This window comes from Centroberyx gerrardi, chromosome 10 (assembly GCF_048128805.1).
Source record: "Centroberyx gerrardi isolate f3 chromosome 10, fCenGer3.hap1.cur.20231027, whole genome shotgun sequence".
NCBI lineage: Eukaryota > Metazoa > Chordata > Actinopteri > Beryciformes > Berycidae > Centroberyx > Centroberyx gerrardi.
The window spans coordinates 8,825,023-8,843,750 of NC_136006.1; the positions used below are offsets into that span (position 1 = coordinate 8,825,023).

The 18,728-nt window shown below is 40.1% G+C and overlaps 1 protein-coding gene across 1 annotated transcript; it reads right to left on the reverse strand.

Annotated features, from left to right (window-relative positions):
- Positions 1-832: 832 nt before the first annotated feature.
- Positions 833-18,428, reverse strand: sympk (symplekin). Its single transcript, XM_071921658.2, has 27 exons — positions 18,297-18,428; positions 17,879-18,018; positions 16,833-16,898; positions 16,509-16,562; positions 16,229-16,302; positions 15,978-16,104; positions 15,067-15,316; positions 14,468-14,638; positions 13,549-13,788; positions 12,529-12,680; positions 12,276-12,426; positions 11,937-12,156; positions 10,779-10,929; positions 9,636-9,871; positions 9,057-9,138; positions 8,855-8,968; positions 8,583-8,730; positions 7,712-7,872; positions 6,910-7,018; positions 6,290-6,390; positions 5,758-5,848; positions 5,186-5,287; positions 4,562-4,749; positions 3,723-3,899; positions 2,772-2,861; positions 1,883-2,062; positions 833-1,220 (listed from the first exon to the last, which is right to left on the reverse strand). Exons 2-27 carry the CDS (start codon positions 17,945-17,947, stop codon positions 1,050-1,052), a joined length of 3,675 nt encoding a protein of 1,224 aa, XP_071777759.2. The 5' UTR covers positions 17,948-18,018; positions 18,297-18,428; the 3' UTR covers positions 833-1,049.
- Positions 18,429-18,728: the final 300 nt, after the last annotated feature.

Sequence of the window (18,728 nt, forward strand, 5' to 3'; positions counted from 1 at the left end):
TAATTGACTTTCACTGATATGACTAGAAAGTAACTTATACTGAAAAATGTTTTAAGAGATTGATGAAAAAACATGTTCTGGCATGACAGTATAGTAGTAAGCCTACTACTGTGGAAAAATACAAAATATTCATTGAGTTTATTTAAAATGTACTATGCTAATTTTGTGTTGTTTTTTGTTTAATGTGACCTAGCTACCCAATAACTTTGAAATAACTACCCACATCTAATCATAAATGCAAATACAGCTAGGTGAGTCAGATGAAGTTGAATGCGTCAGAATGAGTCAGCTTAAAAATAGGACTAGTTGGTGCCTGAATTGCAGGAGCATCGGTCACAATAGCTGCAAAATGATTTATTGTGGCAAGGGGAACAGTCTCAAAAATCATGATAACTTATGCCAAAGAAACAAAGACCATCTGTATCAGCACAGAGAAACAGTGGTCGCAAGTCAAAGCTCAGGATAGTTGCTAAACACCACAAAATTACAGCCTCATAAATTACCCCAAAACACCTCTGTGACAAAAACTGTGCCATCCACTTCACAAAACTTCAAAGATGCATCACCTGGTGGAAGGAGCACAAAACCTGGGAGCTCTAAGCAATGGAAACCATAAAACTTTCTTTTAATGAACATTTTTCTTCTTTCTTTTAATCTTTGAAGCATTTGCTGCACACTGTTTGTAGGTGTCAAAGTTTTCCTTGCATCATTTGCTTTTGAATCTGGACATTTTCTGTCCAACTTGCTGACATGCTGATCACAGGCTTACAGAGATCCGAGGAGCAGTGGAATTAAAGAATGAAAGAGAATTAAAACAGACAATATAGTTGTGTTTAGTTTATTGATTTGCTCATAATGACATGAAGGCATATGGAATGCTTTCATACACAATTTTACCTTCCTTTTTTTTGTGTCCAAAATACATTAACCTTATATTTTCTACAAATACAAAAACAACACAGAGCAATTTGCTTGACAAGAACATTTTCAGGGTGTTTTCAGAGGACATAACTGTTCATTTGTTTTGAGTGCATCTGTCTTGAGCAGATTCATTCTGCGTTTTCACTGCCGCTGCCGGCCTCGGGGTCGGTGACGGCGTCTTCAGGAACGTCTTTCTCTGGTTCCTTGAGGTCTGCGGGTTCAGGGTGAGACGCTTCCATCGGTTCCTCAGCTGGTTCTGCTTGAGGCGACGGGGTTTCCTCCGCTCTCGCCGACTCCACCTGAGCAGAATCACGAATGAGTGTGATTGTAGTCATTTTGTGATCCTGTCTAGCTCAGTGGATAGAGCATTGCACTAACACTGTCAGATATTTAGAAGTTTAATTCCCACCGGGCCATGCATATTGATAATGTATGGATTCACAGTAGGGCTGAACGATTTTGAAAAAATATCTAATTGCGATTATTTTGACTGATATTGCAATTGCGATATGATTTGCGATATTAGAGGGAATGATAATTTTTACATCATTATTCTCATTTTCATTGAAAAACGTATTAAAATGATTATGGTGTGATTTTTGCGGGGATCTGTACCAAACAAAGATGTTTTCTTAAGTCTGTAGAATATGATGTGTAGGCCAGGACATCTCTGCAGCACGATAATATTTAATTTAAAATGGTATTTTGACACACATTTCGCCTTTAACAAATATTGCGCCTCTTGCGATTTGAAAATTGCAGTAGGCCATATTGCGATTTCGATAAAATTTAGATAAATTGTTCAGCCCTAATTCACAGTACACTAGGGCTGGGCGATATTTTTGAAATCAATATCACGGTAATCATAAGGACTTTTTTCGATCGATATATATCTCACAATATGGCTTACGTATGAAAATCATCACTAGCAGGCCTGAGGACAAACGCAGCTTAGTGTTACCTGTGGAACAGTGTGAACAGTTTCCTCCTGTCTGACTGGTTCTGGTTCTTCTTGCTCCATGGGTTCCTCCTCGTCTTTCGGACCGGCTGGTTGCTGCTGGACTGGCGGCTCTGGATCCTTCAGCACTGCAGGAGGAGCTTCTGCTACAACAGGGGCAGCTGGAGGGGGGATCGGTTCAATCTGTAGGATAAAGGAAAGGAGGACAGAACAACAAATAGAGTGAAGGGATGGATGTTGTACGTTCATAGCCGATCCCACAAGCAATTATACAACATGTAACTTGTGTAACACTCATTTACACAAACAATTCAATGTAGCTACAATTATGCAGAGAAGCCAAGTAAAATTGTTTTAATCGGTTGTTCCTATTTTCTCACTGCGTAAAGCACTTTTGAGCTTCATGTTGAATGAATTGTGCCATATAAATAAAATTTGATTTGATTTGAAATTAGAGATACTAATGTCACTAATAGAACATGTTTACTCATTAATTAGTACGAAAGAACGAAGGAAAGTCAAAGTATGCAAGTTCTCGCCAGGAAATGTTTGTGTGAGGCTTAATGAAGCAGAAATCTATGATCAGGGTTCCCACACCATATTTGGACAGCAAATTCATGGATTTTTCAGTGACTTTCAAGGAATTGTTTGGTGGAATTCAAGGACTCCAAATGGTCGTGTTTAGGGTAAGACATGATCAGAATTAGACTCAGAGCCTCATGGTGAAATTCTTCATGTTAAACTTGGGAAGTGTTGATCCAGAGAGCCATACCGATTAATTTGGCATATTTGAATAAAAATCAAGTACTTTCAAGGCCTTTTCTCAAATCCACAAACTTTCAAGGATGTTTAAGGCCCTGTGGGAACCCTGTGCGATGTCTTTGTCCGTTACCTCTCTCTCCACAACAGGCTCTGTGGGCTTCGGCTCCTGTTTTTTATTGGCTTCCAGGACTGACATGATGGAGGCGGGGATGTGGGCTTGCTGCAACAGAAAAGAAGAGGCGGAAAGAAGAGAATTACAAGAGAAACAACAGATTTTAGTTGAAAACAGAGAACAACAGAGAAAAGCAGGAAAACTCTAACACAGACTAACAGCACTTTATAAACAAGTAGATTAGATTCTTTACAGTCCCACAGAGCATTTGTGGCGATGACAAAGACCTAAACAATTTTGAATTAGTTTGAATGTGATCTCAGCTCTCTGGCTTCCTCATTAATCAGCTGCTTTCATCTCTTCTATGGAGAATATAGTAACACTTGGCTATCTGACTTACTGGTTAACGTCAACACCTACACCATTAGCAAACATATCTTATAGGATATTACATACAGTACATACATGGAAATGTGCCATATACAGCGGTCCATATAAACCAACAGATGAAGAACCCACAAGTACATTCTCCCGTTGTGCAACGTTTAACAAATCTCATTTGCACACAAAAGAGGATTATGGGAGTTTATAATTTAAGATAGATTTTCACAACAATAAAACATTTACCCTCTTTTAAAATAGATACTGCTCAGTAAAGAAGAGAGTGCCGCTCTTGAAGGCTGTGGTAAAAATGGAATATGTTGCTATGTGGTAACCATTGGCGATCTTTCTTGCTTTCTACTGTTTTTTATTCTGCATGCATGTACACTACTTTGAAGAAAACAGGTACTGCAGATGCATCAGTAAAAGTTGTATGAAAGCCATAACAACCTTCTTTACCACACTTCTTCTCCCCATATCTAGCCACAAGTGTTGTACCCATAATATCAGGTATTACTGCTGTACTTGATGATCCATGAGGCCTATACTTGTATATATACACTTGTGTAGATCACTTGGAAACGGTACCTGATGAGGTGTGAAGGAGTGGACGTGCTGCAGAAGAGGCTCTCTCATCTCTGGGCAGCGTTCGAACACGCTGGTCAGCTGGGCGGGCGGCAGCTGCAGCAGCACGCTGAACGACTGCGGCTTCGTTCTCTGGCAGCACTTCACAAAGCCCTCCCACACCTTGGGATACTTCCACACCTGCAGGAGAAAATAAGGACCGGTGTTATCCACCAAGACTGGGTCATCACCGTTCTGTAGTCTAACAAAAGAAAATGATCCTAAATGTCACTGATTATCCCAGAAAACTACGTACAAGGTACACACTTTTGTGCTAAATGTATGACTTTGCATGACTTCTCCAACAATACACCATGATCAATATCCTTTAGTATCTTAGTTCAGATGTTATAGTTTTTTTGCTGCTGAATTACTGATTTGAATTTCCCAGGCCTTGTCTATCACTTGGGACTTATGCAGTGCTTTCTTGTTTTAATTTATTTTATGAGAATGATGTTTGCTTTTATTTGAATGTTAAAGCACTTTGTAAACAGTTTTAAAAACTGCTTTATAAATTAAGGTGTTTATTATTAGCTTTATAATTAGTATTAACTGTAATAGTATTCATAAATTTGTGCATTTTAAAAAAAATCTTTCAATGGTAACTAGATCTAGCAGGAGCTAGACCTGACATTAAACAATTTGACAGGTCGAAAAACAAGATTCTCAAAAAATGTACATGTTTTTTGGAGATATCTATCATTTTCCAACTTTTCCAGGTCTGGAATAAAAAACTCCAAGACGTTTCCACGACGTCATCGACAGTAGGAGCTATGAATGTCCGGCTGGATTTGGACGCCGACCTGCTTGACGATGAGGCGGGACAGGATGTTCATGACGAAGCCGCCCAGGCGGGGATACATGGTGAGCGACTGGATGACGGTTCTCATCAGCAGCATGGGGAGCGGACTCTGCTCCATCAGCTGCTGCATCACCACCGCCAGCACCTCCGACGTGTAAACGTTCTTCTCCCCGAAGCACAGGTTGGTAGCTGCAGCGCAGAGACAGGGAGAGAATTTCAGCGTCAGCTGAGGTTCACGCGGCATAGGCCTGTGCCGGTATGAAAACTTCATAGTACGATTATCTCGGCCAAAATTATCTCGATATACAATATTATCCAGATATTTATTAATAAGATGAAAACCTTAAAAACAGTACAGTAATATGCTTTCATTACTTTAAAACTAAACACATTTTAATGTAAGACTGAAGAACATATTAGGGGTACCATCCTTTTTAATGCAAAAAAAATAAAACAATTATATACCACAAACGGTTGCAGAGAGCACAAGATTAGAGCCACAACTCTCTGGTTTCTGGCTTTGAGAAATGATTGTTGATGTTCAGAAAGGCTGTCTAAGAGCAACAGAAATAAGAAATACACATTCTGTTTTAGGGTGGATTTGGTCTTGAAGAGGAATACTGACCTTTTATAATAGACTTCATGTCACATTTGGTTGAGTCTATGTTGTGTAAGGCAATAAGCAGCTCTCCTGGGGTGAGAGGGGAGACTGATGAACTTCCCTCACCTGAAAGAAACACACAACAGTGCAAATACATCAGAGGTCTTCATCTATAAGACTCTTTCATCTAAACTGACCAAAAAACCAGTGAATTAAATAATAATGATGTTAAGCCATTACTCATTTTGCTGGTGGCCCCTTATGACCACTTGAGGTCTGTAGACCGCACTAAAGGCTTTACAGGTACAAGTTTCCACAATGACAAAAGGTAAACAGAGTCACATAAAAATCACATAGGGAGATAACAGTGGCGAATAAGAAACGTCAATTTTTATCATACGTATGCAACTCATATCCAATGACAAAAGTCTTTTCAGATTGGGGTCCTTAAGGAAATTTTAATGAAAAGTGGGTGTGTGGCCAGATGTCTGTTTGGAGGTCCTTAATGAAGAAGAAAACAATAACATTGAGAAAACCTTCTGTTGTGTCAAAAGCACACCTGACATCCAACAGTGGAAGATATGAGTGTGTCTTACTGTGCTGAGTGCCCAAGAGACGGTTGAACACTTCCTTCACTACAATCGGATTCAGTTTGATCAGCTTGGGCAGAGCCAGGATGACTTCTTTCTGTAGAAGAAGAAAGAACAAAAGGGTCAGGTATGACACATTACAACTGTAACCCGTTAATCTTCTGTTTGAGCTGGATCAGGTTAACTATATACCCCATTTTTTAATAACATGGATAAGCTCCAAGTATGATTATGAAACTTGAATAAGATATCTGGGATGCACTAATATTAGTCGAGATACTGTGGCATGTAAAGCCTTGTCGGGTTTTCTGTTGGATTTTTCCATCTGCATAAGCTTTGTTTGTGATACTCAGAATATTCTGTGTATTCATGTAAAGTGTGACACTTGTGGTAGAAAGGCAGTATCTTAATCAACATAAGATCTTAACGGAGGTACAGAGAGTACCGTCTCCATGTAAATGCTCTAAATGTAAAATTAAGCACCATCTATTACCTTTATTAGACTATTGAGGTGAGTTTCAGAGTTTCAGATCATTACCTTTTCCAGGCCGTTTATGACGGGGATTAGGAAACGAACATCCGGCACTCGTTTGTGGTAAAGGTCTCGCACTCTTTCCACCAGCTCTGGAGAAGGAGGCACTGAAGAGGAGAAGAGAGGAAAACACTCTTTCACACACTGATGCTTTTCATCTTTCTGTCTTCTACAGTACAGTACAGAAGTGAATCAATTCAGGAAGTAGATTTTATTCAAAATTCAATAACTGGAAATCTCCTCCAGTATAATAAAGAAATTATTGAGAATGAGCGCTCTTCCATTACTATGTGAGCTACAGTTTAAATTGACATTTTGTAGTGAGTGAACTGAAAGTGAAGTGACCCTGTGATTATTGCATGTATTGTGATTATTTGCACATTTTAATATACTAATTCACTGTGGCAATTAATTTATTTATGCACTGGTTGATCTGCACTGTTGTGTATTGTACTATTGTTTGTGTTATTATTGTTTGTGTTATTGTTGTTATGGATTTTGTATGTGGGAGAAGCCAAAGGCAAATTTCCACTATGGTGGACAATAAAGTCAAATCTAATCTCACTGTACAGACCGAAATTATTATTATAAGCCATGTTTTTTTTTTTTTTTTTTTTTTTTTTTACCTTTATCCGTCAGAATGTGCAGGCAGCGAGTGACGAGAGTCTCTGCTCCTTTAGGGCAGTTTTCAACCAGGAGCAGCAGGTCAGGAGAGTTCATCCCCATTCCACGGATCTAAAATAGTGGCGACAGATATAATGAACGCTGAGTGACGATCAAACATACAAGCATCTACACACAGTTTAATATAGAACACCACTAAATTTAAGAATCTGTATATGTTATTCCTATCTTGTAAGTGTCCATTCAATATTTTGTGAACATGAACAATTCTCCCACAAACCAGAAATTTTAAAATTCTGATGATATTACAGGTTTGAGTCTGAGAGGGTGCGATCACACCTTCAGTTCATTTTCCTCTAGGTGAGATCACATGAAGAATACTGATATGAGCATCAGTCCAGACTGCAGTTTGCCCTCAGGTCATTTTGTTATGCTAGGATTTCCATGCATGCATAACTGCTGGCTATCAGATGTCAACATCCGTCTCCTTATCCCCTATCCTTATTTTTGGTGCCACCTGAGTTTGAATGGCATTGTTCTCACCTGCACAAATGAACCGAACTATAGGAGTAAAACACTCCAGAGTTCAATAAATAATAAACTGCTCCAAACATGCTTAATGTGAACTCACCCATAGTTCTCTGGTTTCTTCCTAGTGGTTTTAGGGGAGTTTTTCATGTTCACAAACAAACAATGTCTTAGACCATACGAATAACAAACCGTGACTTCTTAAACTGAAGACCAAATATTGAGGGGAACTTTGACAAAGTGAGGATGATATGCTGACAGTGATGAATGACTCACAGGCTGCTCTATCACTCGGAGCACGCTGCGTTTGATGTCAGCGATGGCCTCGGTGTAGACAGAGGCCAGCTCATGGACCAGCCGGTGGTTCAGAGGCAGGAGGGAGAGGTAGAGGAACAGACACTGTCGCACCGTCTCCTCAGTCCAGGGAGCAGCCACCTCTGTCCCAACAAACAGCACAACACACAACAACTCAGGGTCGGAGAAATGGACTTATAACTGGGTGGTTGCTAGTTTGAATCCTTGGACTGGTTGGGAAAATCTGTGCAGGGAAAGTGAATGAGAACGGGTCTCCCCTCCCTCAACAACTACCAGCTTTTCCCACAGAAAACATGTTAGTCAAGGTAGGAGCTGACTGACCTGAATACCTAAGTAACATGCACACTGCACGTTTTCTATGTGGCATTTCTGTTTAATATACAAATGAAGGAAATTGAGGTTGCTAGCTGACTTACTTTCTAATGGACCAAAATACCAACGTTTTAGACAGGGCATGCTGATATTATGCCTTTAATGCTAGCTTAAGTTGTAAAAATTAACCTTATTCACACAATGTGACGTTGCGGTTGGACCCTGTGTTCAACATGGCTCTGGTCTCAATGAAAATCAAATCAAATAATGGAGTTTGGGATATTTTTTAGGGTTTTACAGTCATGGTGGGGTGTGTAAATGGTGTGTAAATGTGAGTGTGTAGCAGGTTGTTGCTGAAAATATACACGCTTGCTAAGCAAAACCTTCTCTGGATAAACAAAAGGTAAAACACATGATAGAAAGTCCATACGTGACAGATACTAGTACTACCTGGTTTGTTTGGGGATTTTAGGTTAAGTGGAAAAAAGTCATGTTATTGCCATCCACACATAAGCCGAACCTGTGTCTTTGTCGGCCCCAAAGAGCAGAGACGGAGGGTTGGGATGGACCAGGAGCTGCATGTAGTTCAGCGCAAACTTCTCAATGTAGTCTCTGAGCTGGTCCTTCTCGTACATGCGCTTCAGAAAAGCCAAGGCAGTGGTGCGCACCTGAAAATAAAACACGAGTGCAAAATATGAGAATCTAGAAAATCAGTTCAGCAAACTGTGATTACGCGTATTGCACATTAATCCCTAGATACGATGAGAGATGTGGATAATCAATATTCATCACCTTCTCCTTTTCATGCGAGCTGAGGTCCAGAAGCACATGGAGATACTGAAACTGCCTTGAGGGACGTTTGACGATGAGCTCCTTAAGGGTCGTCATGCCCAAATACACCCGTGACTGAAACACAGGTTAGAACGTTAAAGTCGAGTCAAGCAGGTGTTACGACCAAGCGCTATTCAAGACGCAATCTGATCCTGTCGTTTACCTCGTCCTCACAGTAACGCCGTATTACTTCCAACGCTGATTCTGTTATTATGGGAGCCTCCAGTACCAGCTTTGTGAAAAGCCTGGAAGAGACGGGACGTTAAAACAGAACAGCACTCAGTTTAGGGATTTATACAACATGTCATTCCTTCTACAGCCAGTCAAGTCGATATCTTTGAATATGAAAAACTTAAAAAGCAGGGCCAAGGCGGAGAGGTTGAAATTCAAGCTTGGAGTCTGTATTACAGGGTTTGTTTGGCAGTACAGAAAACACTTATAGAGGAGGATGGTTCTGGATAGCTTTTCGATCAGATCCTATGTATTTGAAATGGTATTTTATAAATCTATAAACCCCCAAATTATCTGAAATATCAGTCTTAAGTTATACATTTTAAGTTGATAATGGGTTCATTCTTTTTTCTCATGCTTCAATACTATAATTTACACAATACTATAAGCACTTTTCCAGTTTTCAGTCATGATAAAACACATTTCAATCCTTTCTGCTCATTGTCTACTCATACACCTTAAGAACGTGAGGAAAAGGGAACGTAAAGGAAAAGCACAGCGTGTTCCTCACCCGTCCCGCTGCTCCGGCTTCTCCTGCAGGCCGGACAGCAGCGTGTAGAGACAGTGGTCATAGCTGTCCAGCAGCCCGGTGGGCAGCTGGCTGAGGTAGGTGTTGTACTCTTGGTAGAGGAGAGAAAAGGCCAGGTCGCTCCTGGTCCTGATGTCCTCCAGGATGAACTCCAGCACGTCCTCCTTCATCATCCCCTCGAACTGCGTCACCAGCCGGGACAGGAGCTTCACTCTGACCTGCAGCACAGGTTCACTGTGGTTAACTTATCCTTATGGAACAGGCACTTGGTTTGAGCAGGCACGCTTTTTATAGCTCTGTTTTGAAATGTGCTACACAAATAAAGGTTATTATGAGTAGTAGTAGAAGTATTATTTAACTGTGTTCATAGTTCATGCCCTGATGAAGACTGTATAGTTGATAGTGTAGTGTAGGTGTAGCCCATATATTAAAGGCTTTTTAACCTTTTCAACAAAGAAGTGTGCCTTGGAATATTCTTTTGGAGAGGTCAGCCTTCTTAACCACAAACAATGAGCTTCATTCCCTCTTTTGCCTGTTATTATTTAACTATCTCCAGTATAACTGAACTTCAAGTGCTATTCAGAGTCATTTTAAGGCAACAAAAGCTCATTATAAGCACAATGAGCGCAATTGAGACCTTGATTTAAACACTGTGCAGTAACTCTACATTTAGAGAGAACAAAAATGTGTAGGGGCCACAAACACATACTAAGTCAATGGAAGGAAGCAAACACAGTGAGATGGATGCAACTTTGCTCTAAGCACAAATTAAGGCGAAGAGGCGTTCACTTGTGTTGAAATTTTTCAACTAGAGTGAGAAATTCACATGATGCAGTAAAGCAAAAGCCAATCAGCTTAAAGCAGAACTCTATCTAGATGCCAGTGAATTTCTCCCTCTACCAAATATTTACAGCAGGGAAAATGTCCATTTAGTATTTTTGACTTATGTCATAGGGTATTATAATGAGGGTAATATTTCTGATGCAGTTCTAATGCGAGAGGAGTGCATTTGTGCTTCTTACATGCATTAAAATCCATGTAAGATGCCTCCCAGTGCTCTTCCGAGTCAAGCGTTACGCCATCTTGGATTTCAGTGAGAGAAGTGTCATGGTTTGGGTTACTTACATGGGACATGCCGCTCTGTGCAATCGCCTTTTCTGAATGCAGGATGCGTTTGACTGACAAGGAGGTTAACTTCTCGATCTGGGTGTCCGATAAAGGCTGGACGACATCTGACAAACGAAACACTTTTTTTCTCCCACTCGCCCCTGCCATTCTGGAAGAGAAAGAAAACAAACAAGGTAATAAATGGGGTTTAGACCAAAGTGGGCAAAGAACAAAACAAACAACAATTATTGGGTTTCTTTTGCTTTGGCCTTTTGCACGCAGTGTAGGCACTGACCCAACATACTGCAATAATAAAGATATTAAATGTAGAGTGCATCTTCTTATATTTCTTCTATCCTCTCATATTTATGCCAAACAAGCCACTATTGTTGCATCTGTAAACATAAAACGCATCGCTTCCTGTGCAGCAGAGGATTTTTCCCAGGAAAGAAGGACCCTCTCATATAGGTGTTGAGAACAGCAAATTTAAAAGCGTGAACTGCATGAACTAGGGCTGGACAATAATTCAATATTATCGTTTATCGTCTTTCAGTGGAATCATATCGTGATGATATGAAGATATTTTAATATCGTGACACACATTTCTGCTGTCTAAATTGATGATGACAAGCAAATTTTACTTAAAAACTAAAATTAGGTATGGTAGGAATATTATTTGAAAATTTCAGTTTTGTTTGACATCACACCTAACATTACCATTCGGTTCAATGAGATGAACATTAATTTGATTATTTAACATGATTTTGCATACATGAACCATATCGTGATATATATTGATATCGAGAAAAATCCTTATGATTACCATGATATTGATTTCAACCATATCGTCCAGCCATAGCATGAACTGGTTATAGGTTGAATCACTATTGTACAGTATCAATCGGCAATAGAGAGTGAAGAACCAGCATTTATGTATATAAAACACTTACTTAATACAGTAATTACTTTAAGTTCAATGGTGTGAAAATGAGTAGGTATGAAGTATCAGAGTGGTGCTACACTAAACAATTTTTGGTGATGCTATCATGCTAGTGGGCAATGCTCCCAGCAACAAGCAACAACAACAAGATGCTCCTATATGTGATAAACACAAATCCTTTGGGCACCGTTGCCGCTCTGAGCTGCCCAAAAGTCGCCCTGTGTGTCAGAACTCACTTGGTTGGTGCAGAAGGAAGGATGGGTTCAGGAAGCCTCTTGACGAGCGGAGCCTCGGCGGCCTGAACCTTCTCTGCGTAACCTCCCACCACAGAGATCGCCTGGCCCAGCATCACGGCTGGCACTTTGCGCTTGATGAGCAGATCTTTGGCGACAGAGTCGTCATCGTTGCCTTCCTCTTTGCCGGCGTCTTCTTCTCGAGCTCTGCACTGCTCAAGTCCTGAGAGAGGAAGAATATGTTTTTAGTTGACAGAAATAGAACATTTCTATCTGTTGTGAATACAAAAATGTGGCAAACATCACACACACTGTACAACATTTTGTCTTTCTGTTACTGACCTGGACCAATCCCGGCTGCCGTCATCTGCGTGGCCATCAGCCGAGCCAAATGTTTAATTTGGGCATCAGTGCCTGCCGACTCGACTGGTGTGTACGTGGCCTGGAAGGAGGCTGGCATGACGTCCGGCAGATACACCATGCTGATCAGCACCTAAATGATGAGAGAACAACAGAGATGTGAGCTGAACGGTCGTACTGTTGGGGTCAAAGCGAGAGATTTGTCAAAAAAAAAACAACATCCGCTGCAGCTCACCAGGTTGGCCACGTTCTCGGGGCTGAGCAGCGGGTGCAGGAACTCAGCCGTGAGGTCGATCGCAGACTGAGCCACCGGCACAGCGGAGGGCTTAGAGACTGAAAGCGGGGCCGGCTCCTCTTTGTCTTCGTCATCCTCCATCAGGGTCGGCTCTGCACACACAGACACAAATACAATTGGTGGTCTTGGTTGTTTACTGTATGCAACTGCAGGTCTTACGGCATCGGGACTTAAAAATGTGGCTCATTGGGTTCCTACTTTTTCCAGACCTTCATTTCTTGATTTCATTTGAAGATTTTGGTGTTCAGTATGATTTATACTGATTGACCCTAATGACTACGCCATATTGCTTCTATAGATAAAGACTATTCTTCACAGCAAGAAATATTAGAGTATAGAAGATGGGTTTAAAACCAGAAAATGTGTAGTTGTAGGTGTATCAGGACAGTACGGCAATATTTTTCCATATTTGTTCCACTTTTTTTGTGAATTTTCTTCTCATCTTACGTAGTTACTGAAAAAGAAATATAATCCCACACACTGTCTACACTTGCATGGTGCTTTATTAATAATAATAATAATAATATAATAATAAACTTTATTTATATAGCACCTTTCATATCATAAAATGCAGCTCAAAGTGCTTTACAAGAGAAACAATAAAAATCAATAACACAGGTATTAAGATAAGATTAAAAATAATAATAATAATAATAATAATAATAATAATTATATACAATAATTGGTAATAAAGCACTATGCAAGTGTAGACAGTGTGCAGGATTATATTTCTTTTTCAGTAACTGCCTCTGTCCTATGCATGTCACTTAAAGACTTTTAGGTGTGCTAAAGTTCCTTTTTTCTTTTCTTATCTTATGTAAAAATGTATCAAAACCTTGAAATTACCAAATTTTGTTTCCATTTGTGTCCATGCTTTCCAGATCTGTGTGTGAACCCTGGTCTCCCGGTCTAATGACTACAAACAGTAAGTCAGTATGTCTGTGATATCACCATACTAACCCATCTTGATCTTCTTGCCCTCTGTGTACTGTTCGTGGCGCGGTCTCTTGCGCTGCTCGCGTGGCGCCGGTGTGGATCTGGTTATTTCGCTCTGGGGCATTCCCAGGTCCAGCAGCAGAGTGCTGATCTGACCCTGAAACTCCAGGGAGCAGGGATGCTTCAGGACCGCCACCAGGTGCAGCTTCAGGTTCTTCCGCACGCTGCTCACCTGAGACTTGGCCAGAGTTGGTGGCAGGTTTGCTGAATAGAGTAGAGTAGAATAGAATCAAACTTTATTGTCCCACCAAGGCAGGAAAATTGTTTTGGTCTCACCAATTAAAACACAACATCACATCCATGTACATCACATCAATAAAACAAATAAAAACAAATCACATTACATCAATAAAACAAAAAACATCACATCAAAGGTAGAAGTGTGAAATTTTTATTCTCACCTCATGAATTTTTATTAAACAAGTGTTTTAAATTTTTAAAGAATAAGAGACTGAGTGTGGGATACAAACTCATGACTTGGTTTGGATTACATTTTCAAAATAGATGACTTGACTTTGAGTCAACAGGAGACGATTCAAATTGAACTTGGCCATAATAGAGTTGCACTAAAAAAAGATACCAACAAAAGATGTCATTATTCCTTTCTCAGTCACATTAAAGCTACAGCGACTTAACCTTTAACCTCATAGTCATAATGTCATTTCACATCCAAAATAATACGAGTTTGGAGCCAAAACGTGTTGTTGTCCACTTATTTTTTCCACTGTGATCAATGGCAGACTGACACCACAATGGGCTCTCTATTTATTTGTATGTTTTCAACACATCCTGACACACTGCACTGACTCAAATGGGACTCAAACTGGTTAGAGACTTGACTTGTCACTGAGACTCAAGACAACACTGGCTCAGTCTTACTTACCATGCAGCGTCTCGTACGCCTGCACCACCTCCGACATGAACATGGGCCTCTGGCGGGCGATGGTGGCCAGAGAGCCCAGCGCTGTGGTCAGGTTGATGCTGGAAATGGCCGGGTGGACCATGAACTTCAGCAGCTTCTCCAGCGCAGCCTTTCCCTCCTCACACAGAACGTCTAGGGAGGACAATTCAGTTCGATTAGATAAGCTCTAATCACAGATGGAGGTACTTCATATGGGAAGCTTCACACTTCACACATACACAAATTAAAAAAGTAAGGACTTATTTCAATATCAATATGTAACACATCTGCTAAGATATGCAGAATCATATGTTAAATAATCAAATTGATGTCGATCCCATTAACTGCATGGCTAAATAAAGCGTGATAAAACTAAAAATATATTCCCTAATTTGATTCAGATCTCATTTTGTGAGATTTTAATTCGTTTTATCATTAATTTAGACAACAGAATTGTGTATCATGATAACTCAACATTATCATTTCCTCACGTTCTGATTCTATTTAAAGACGATAAACTATGATATTGAATTACTGCCCAGGCCTCCTTCAGCTGCTGTAGCGAACATGAACCCAGTTACCGTAGCGGATGTAGGAGTGATCTCTGGGTATTTTGTCCAGGCTGATGTCGCCCTCCTGCCGCTTGGGGATGTCGGAGTCTGACGTCCGCGGCGACAGAGTGATGATGAGCGACTCTGTGAACTTGATGGCGTGAGTGCGCACGCCGTCGTTTTCAGAGTCCAACAAGGCCAGAACGTCGCCTTTCATCTGCGTGACCATATCCCAGCACGCCTCCTGCATCTCTGACACGGCTTTGGAGCGCACCAGCCACTGGCATGAAAGAGACGAACACTCGTGGATAAATCAAATCACATGGTAACCAGCTATGTACGAGGTTTGAAAAGACCACATTTATATAAAAACTTATGATTCTATTGTATAATCCTATCAAAGAGTATGATAAAAAAAATTAACCAAATCAGATCTATGGCATTCATTCTTTGGGATAACAGAAATAGGTTTTGTGATGAAAACACTGATTTATTTCCGGGATATATCACAAAATAACAGGGGAAACTAATGTAATATTCAAATTTTCTTTACCAGTGAAAAGTTTGGACACATATTTTTTCTTTATTTTTTACTATTTTCCACATTTTAGAATAATAGTAAAGACATCAAAACTAAGAAATAACACAAATGGAATTATGCAGCGACCAAAAAAGTGTTAAACAAATCAAAACTATCTTATATTTTAGATTCTTTAAAGCAGAATTTCAGAAATTCATACACATGCATCTACTTCACTATTTATATTTGTCTAAGAAACAAATTTCAAGCATTTAAGCAGAAGCCTTTAGATCAAAATGTCTTTAAGATCATGAAAAACATAGTACATTCAATCAGGTGTGTCCAAACTTTTGACTGGTAGTGTAAGTCACAATTTTGGTTTGGATTTGATCCCAGATCCCAGGTTGACCTAGTTCTGTACCTGCAGAGTGACTTTGTACAGCTGAGTGAGGGTGAGGATGGCTTTCTTCACCACGTTAACACTTTCATCCCTCAGCAGCATGTTCAGGTTGGCGATCAGTCGAAGAAGCAGCTCGTTGTCCCTTTTACTGGAAAAAAAAAACATGACAAATGAAAAGTTTGAGAAACCTGCAAAATGTTTTCTTTCACACACACCTTACATTTACAATCATGTATGATGCTGATGGGAAACACTGCAGTCTGATAACCCACCATGCTTCCTCTATGAAGCCAATGACGAACTTTCGCACTTCCATAGACTTGTCAGTTTGAAAAGCGATCATCTCCTGCAAGACAAACAGGGTGGGGTGAAAAAGAGGCTTTATGAAGTAGAATTTTAATATATATATACATGTTAAGATAAAGAAAACAATTGCATATTGGGCTACTTTATATTGAATACTGCTTAGGCCGTATAGCCTCACATTCAAGTGTATTTCAGGCCAAATAAAGATACAGTTAGTATGAGAGTGTGGCTCTCATGCTTACTTACATCCAAGAAATTGTCAAGTAGTGAAGGATCCTTGTTGATGATAAGCTCCTGGACCTGAAAATAGCATAAAGTTCAGTCAGTCATTGTTCTCTACCTGCTTAATCCCTTTCATGGTGGCAGGAGGCTGGATCATATCCCAGCATGCATTGGGCTGAAGGCAGGGAAACAGTCCATCACAACACAAAATAACAAAGTGATGCTTAGAGAACCTTTAGTATTTAGACAAATTCTAAATGATTTCCCAACTGCTTTTTGTTCACATTTCCTTGTGGATCTCACACAACAGAGTAGGAAAGCCGGACTGGAAGAGAGCAGATTACGAACCTGTTTGAGGACCGTCAGCTTTTCATCTGTGGGGATCAGAGCGGCCTGATTCAGAAGATCCACCACCTGTAAGAGGAAGTCAAAAGACAACATGAGCTACTCCTTAAACTTTTATTTATATAGTAACTACATGAAATTTGAGGCCTGGTTGCCTCCTATCCTAAATCTCAGTGATATTAATATATTTCACATATAGAGAGTAATAGGTCACTGTTATTCCTGCCAGGAATCTTGCTTCTCTGTGGCCGGTTTAGCTGCTCGACACAAACACCTTTTTAAAACTGGAGATCGTGCACTTGCAGGGATTAACTGTAAATAACGCATACGATTTTTTACGTGCTTTTACTTTTCATCTTCAAAAACGTGTACTGCCCCCACAATATTCCATAGTGCACACTGATTTTTTGCAATAAAACAATTTGGCAGGAATAAGAGTAAACTTAACTGTTGGTGTGACCAAGTCAACTTTGCTCAAGTCCCAAATCAGTCTCAAGTCTTGAGGTACAATCTCAAGTCTAAATGTGGATTACCAAATCAAGTCAGAACAAATCAAGAGTCCAGTATCAATTTAATATCTTAAAGACAACTAAATATCTAGGATTTTTTAACGCAATATGGCTTTAATAGGATAAAAGCTTGGTAAGAGCATCATGAGTTTGATTTCTATGATATTTTGTCAAGACTTTAGAAACCTTTTCAAGTCATCAAAATACAAGTTAAAGTCAAGTCCCAAGGCACCAGAACCCAAGTCTTCATACATCAAGTCAAGTCTCAGGCAAGTAAAACTGTGACTCGAGTCTCCACCTCTGAATTTAACTGATATTCACTAATGTAATATATAATTCTCAAATATCACGCAACATGCAGGTTTATCAACGAAGCAAAGAGTCATTTTTCACAACTGAGATCATATAGTGAGTATTTGGGTCCACGCAGCCCATAAAAACTGAAAGCAGGCATGATGTCAGCTCCAGACACCTGCAGTCTGTCTGCAGCTGACACCTGCCTGCCTGCCTGCCTGCCTGCCTGGCGGGCCGGACTGTCACCTTTTCACTGGTGGTCATGTCGACGACATGCGGCGTCTCCTCTTCCTCTGGGGAGAAATGTGTTTCCATGCTGCTGCTCGTCCAGGACCGTCTGCACTACCTGGATAACATGCTCCTCAAACCCCAGGAAACACACGAACCTGGATAAGACATAAACAGTGTAAACGCGTGTTATAACATTGTGATACATATCGTAACGTTACAATAATTTACCAAGAGGGTAATTATTCATACTGACGTCAGTGTTTATTATCGTGTCTATCGTGTTGCACAGTAAATTATATTAGTTAAAAACCTAAATAACTCAATCATCACAATTAAGAAACATGTAGGTCAGCTAACGCATTAGCCAAAAGCTAAGAGTAGCGTCCGTGACTTTACAAGCCACCGGAGAGTTATAATGAGAGATTTACAATACCTATCGCTAATCAGACTTTCTATTTCGTCGTAACGGAAACCATCAAATGTGGCTGGTGTGACGAAGTTGCAAATCTATCACTTTTCACTTGTTAAATGAGCACAACAACTCTGTTTGCCATGAAGGCAGCCATGTTTAATTTAACTAAAGAGCGGCGGGTCCTCTTTTTCTTCTTCTTCGTTGGTGCGCACCATGACGTGTGAGTATGTGAGTGTGTGCTGCCACCTGCTGGGAGGATGAACTCCTCTCTGCGGCTTCAGAAACGATAACATTATTTTTGGCCACTTTTAGATGGTATGAATGACAGAAAATGCAGTGGTTTAAACTGTTCCACACGATAAAAGTAACACCACAATATATACAAAAATATGAAGGCCTTTATTTATACTTTATTTTCGATTCCTACTTTTCTATTCCTCTATTCTAATTCAC

Coding starts and splice junctions, on each gene's coding strand:
- sympk (XM_071921658.2), bottom strand. CDS start 17,947: ATGGAAACACATTTCTCCCCAGAGGAAGAGGAGACGCCGCATGTCGTC. Junction 16,303..16,508: donor TACTTGACAATTTCTTGGAT/GTAAGTAAGCAT, acceptor TTTGTCTTGCAG/GAGATGATCGCTTTTCAAAC. Junction 12,681..13,548: donor GGGCAAGAAGATCAAGATGG/GTTAGTATGGTG, acceptor CTGTGTGTGCAG/AGCCGACCCTGATGGAGGAT.